General features: G+C 34.0%; 1 protein-coding gene across 1 annotated transcript in view; it reads left to right on the top strand.

Annotated features, from left to right (window-relative positions):
• The first annotated feature begins 614 nt into the window (after nucleotides 1-614).
• LOC128884882 (uncharacterized) overlaps nucleotides 615-4,055 on the top strand; it is a 4,813-nt gene continuing 1,372 nt past the window's right edge. The window contains exon 1 of the mRNA XM_054138548.1: nucleotides 615-715. Coding sequence (XP_053994523.1) covers nucleotides 615-715 — 101 coding nt within the window. The remainder of the gene's footprint in view (nucleotides 716-4,055) is intronic.

Here is a 4,055-nt window from a genome sequence, read left to right as displayed (position 1 = left end):
TCGAGATGCTTTCTTAGCATTCTATTGTCACGAATGCTAAGCTTAGATTAATTTCGTAAATGAGATCCTTAATTTGAGATTTGAGAATCAGGTCACCTTTGCATCAACGACAATCATGTTATTGACATTTCGAGTTCCAAAGAAATTAAACCTAAAGAAAATCTAGCGGTGACTGAGAATCACCTCTCGAGTGCAAAGGGTTAATTGCAAATGGGTAACTGGCAGTTAACGATGCTTTTCATTTCATCAAAGTATCCAAGGAAGTTCACGTCCGAAACAACTTCCAGTGAAACGATATTTTCTTAATGTTTGAAGAAGTCTTTCGAAAATTTGCACTGTAAAATAAGTGCTCGTATAAAGTGAACTATTTTTTTAAAAGAAACAACGTCAAGTAAAAGAAGATTTCAAACCTGAAAATGCTGATTGAAATGAAACCTTGTATGAGTGTAAAGCATAATTGCATCTCGAAGTCTAGCATATCTTAAAATGACATAGAAAACATTTGCAAATCGTGAATGTTTTTAACCTACATCGTGATATAATGTAGCCGATACAATTCTTCTTTCTCCCTTTGCAATGTTCAGTTTCTTATTTATTTTATTTTCGAACAAACAATGGCCAGACACGCTCCTGATTATAGGGACTATGTTCTCTGTTGCCTACTGACGCAGAAATCTGATACATGCGTTAGAAACTCGCCAATAAAACATTGCAGGTAAAATTTGCATCCCTAGCGTTGGTTAAAAGTAATGGAAAAAATAATAGAATTATTATACAGTCGTGAAACATTTTCCTAATTTTTAATATCAATTTAATTAGTAAATGGGGAGATGTCACGAAAGCTTTCGTTTCCGAGGATAGATCAGTGTGTTGCGATGCATCGAACGAATCAAAATCCACCAAATCACTCCACAAGTACAACTCAAAGTAGGCGAAGAAGATTGAAAGAAACTGTAACAAAATATACGAGACCTTTTCTCATTATCTTAATTTTTAAAAGGAAAGGAAGAATCTCTAACTGTGGGAACCGTTTAATCTATCGTAATGTGTCCGACGAATCCAGTGTCGGTACTTCAGATTTACAAAGGCTGTGTGATACTACCAGGTAACACTTATAATTGGACCAAAAGTACCTAGAAATCGGGTAATATTGCCTATATACGAAATGAAAGTTTTATTTTCGTAGCAATAAACAAGTTTCGAGTGAATCCACTTCGACTATCGAAAGTCTTCAAAAGCCACGCACCAAGTAATATAATAACAAACGGTGTGAAATTTATATTTTTCATTGGTTTAATTTTCAAAGGAAGAAGAGATCACGGATTTGTGGGAATCAGTCCGTGTGTAAAAATGCGTCAGACGACTCCACTTCCACTGGTGCAAGTTTCCATAAACCGTGTATTGGGTAACAGTTGCTGTTTTAATGAAGAATATTATTAATCATTACCAAACGTGGTATAAAATTATTATCTTTCTCTGTTTCAATGTTCAAAAGGAAGAAGAGATCCTGTGTTTGTGAGCTTCAGACAGTATATCAAAATGCTCCAGACGACTCGAATTCGACTACTGATAGTCTCCAAGAGCCATGCATCAGGTAAAATTTGTAATTCTAAAGAAGAAAATGAACAATCAATATAATGAATTTTAGTACGACACAACACTTTTATTTTTATGTCAACTTTTTTTTTCTGTCAACATTGAAAAGGGAGAAAAAACCCTGCGTTTGTGGGATTCAGACAGTGTGCAAAGATGTTTCAGGCGACTCTAATTCCACTACTGAAAGCCTCCAAGAGCCATATGCTAGGTAATTCAATATCTTCGAATGGACGATTAAAAATTAATGTATTATGCCGTTTATTTTTTCGTTTCTCACAGAGAACAGACAACATCCGTTTGTGAGAACCAAGTGTGTCACAACGCTTCAGACGAATTTAATTCACTAACACAAAATACGACTATAAGGTATCATCTTTTATTCCGAAAGAAGAAATTAAAATGTAATTTTTGACCACGGAATCAAATTATTTAACTGATCATTTTTTTAAAGAATAAAGAGATATTGCGCTTGTGGAAATCAGTACGTGTGTCATAATAAATCAAACAATTCGAATTCGACCACTTCAAGTCTCCAAGAGTCATGTACCAGGTAACAGTCGCAATTCTGAAGAAGAAAATGAAAGATCAACGTAATGAATTGAAAGATAAACACTTCTACTTTTATTTTCTCCAATATTTAGAACAGAGAAGAAATTACGCGTTTGTGGAACTCAATCAGTATGTTACAATGCTTCGAACGAGTCGACTTCCTCTACTGCAAGTCTCCATGAGCCATGCATCAGGTAAGACTTTGATCTCCAAAAAGTAAATCAATAAGTTTCTCTTAATGTTTGCATAACTAATTCAAATTACGATCTTTGTCTTATAAGGCTGCGTAATCTGTTTAATTATTGTAACTATCGCACAAGTCTTGCACAGTGTTTTCTTTTCCATATCACATTTAAATTGTTTCACACCAATCCTTTATGTTTTACATTGTTTCTTAATTTTTTTACACGTCTATTGGGGCTCTCACTGGCTCGGGTACCTCGGGATCGCTAAACCCGTACTGTAGCTACAATCAAAGATAGCTACAGCCCCTGAGGGAAAATGTTATGCGTTTATAAAATTATAAAACGCGTAACAAGATTACCAAGGATAAATAATAAAATAATTATACAGTACATACCATTTCACGAGAAAATGAACTCTGGTAATAAGACTACGTGCGATATTCGATAAGGTAAAGCATCGTAATAAAGTTATGCGAGTAACTTATGTAGGTATAACAACTACAGTTCTGCAGGGTAGAAATATATAAAGTAATTTAAGTGAAATATTCTTTGTATTACTTATTTTTGTATTTATTCTTGTATTACTTTAGATTACTACGTTATAAAAGATAAATTATATAAGATACGTTCAAATGTTGGCGCGCAATCGACGCGCCATCTCGCGGTGAATACTCCGAACTAAAATCCCGACCTCCGTACAGCGCACCACCGGGAAAATGTCTAAGTTTGTCCTCGAATAGTTCCTTTCTCCACCGTTAGATGGCGCCATTAACTAATTTTAATTAAAAAATAGTGTAAAAGCACATATGTTTATGTGCTAAGCAACCATTTGATTCTGTAATTACTATCGTGTGCATTAAAATTGTTTTAAAACTGAATTTTGTTATTCTTTACTTAATGGCGCCATCTAGCAATTGAAAAAGGAACTATTCAAGGAGAAACTTGGGCGTTTTCCCGATAGAGGCGCTGACCAAACTCCGAAATTAGTTCGATGTATTACCGCTAGATGGCGCCATTTGAATGGGTTTTTTTTATCGACAATTATCGATCATTATCATAATGTCGGTAATAACCATGTAAATGGCGCCATGTACACCATTTAAACATTTTTGTAAACAGTTCATATGATATAACTTAGTAATCTAAAATAATACGTGCACTTGTGGATGCACAAACGTTTAAAGGATATGTCACTTAAATTACTTTATATATTTTTACTGCGTCTGTGGGATTCAGACTAATATGTTATCTTTTTATAGAGAAAAAACAATTTCCGTCTGCGAACTCCAGTCAGCCTGTGACTCTACATCGGACGATTCTAATTCATCTACTGAAGACTTCCATCGACCCTGTATTGGGTAACATTTATAACTATAAAAACCAAGAATTAAAAATTAATATTGCTGTCCTAACAGCCATAAAGACGTATTGCAATATGCATTAAATATCTTTAGATTTTGTGCCTAAATGGCCCATGGATTTCCTTTAGTTCTTATTAATAATACAATATTTATATAAAAACTATTCCCACGATAAATAAAAAACAAGAATACATTTTTCGTTATCTCAAGTAGAGCATACAGACGACAGCAGTATAACATTATCAAAATACAGTACCATAATAGTACCATATACAGTGGGTGTAGAAAGTATTCGTACACCGATCGATTTCCAAAAGAACTGTGTAAAATTGTAATTTATTAACTTATTTTTTATAAACAATGA

The sequence above is a fragment of the Hylaeus volcanicus genome, chromosome 2, assembly GCF_026283585.1.
Source record: "Hylaeus volcanicus isolate JK05 chromosome 2, UHH_iyHylVolc1.0_haploid, whole genome shotgun sequence".
Classification (NCBI taxonomy): Eukaryota; Metazoa; Arthropoda; class Insecta; order Hymenoptera; family Colletidae; genus Hylaeus; species Hylaeus volcanicus.
The sequence above is the reverse complement of the archived record's forward strand: the minus strand, read 5'-3'. Positions and strand labels throughout refer to the sequence as shown.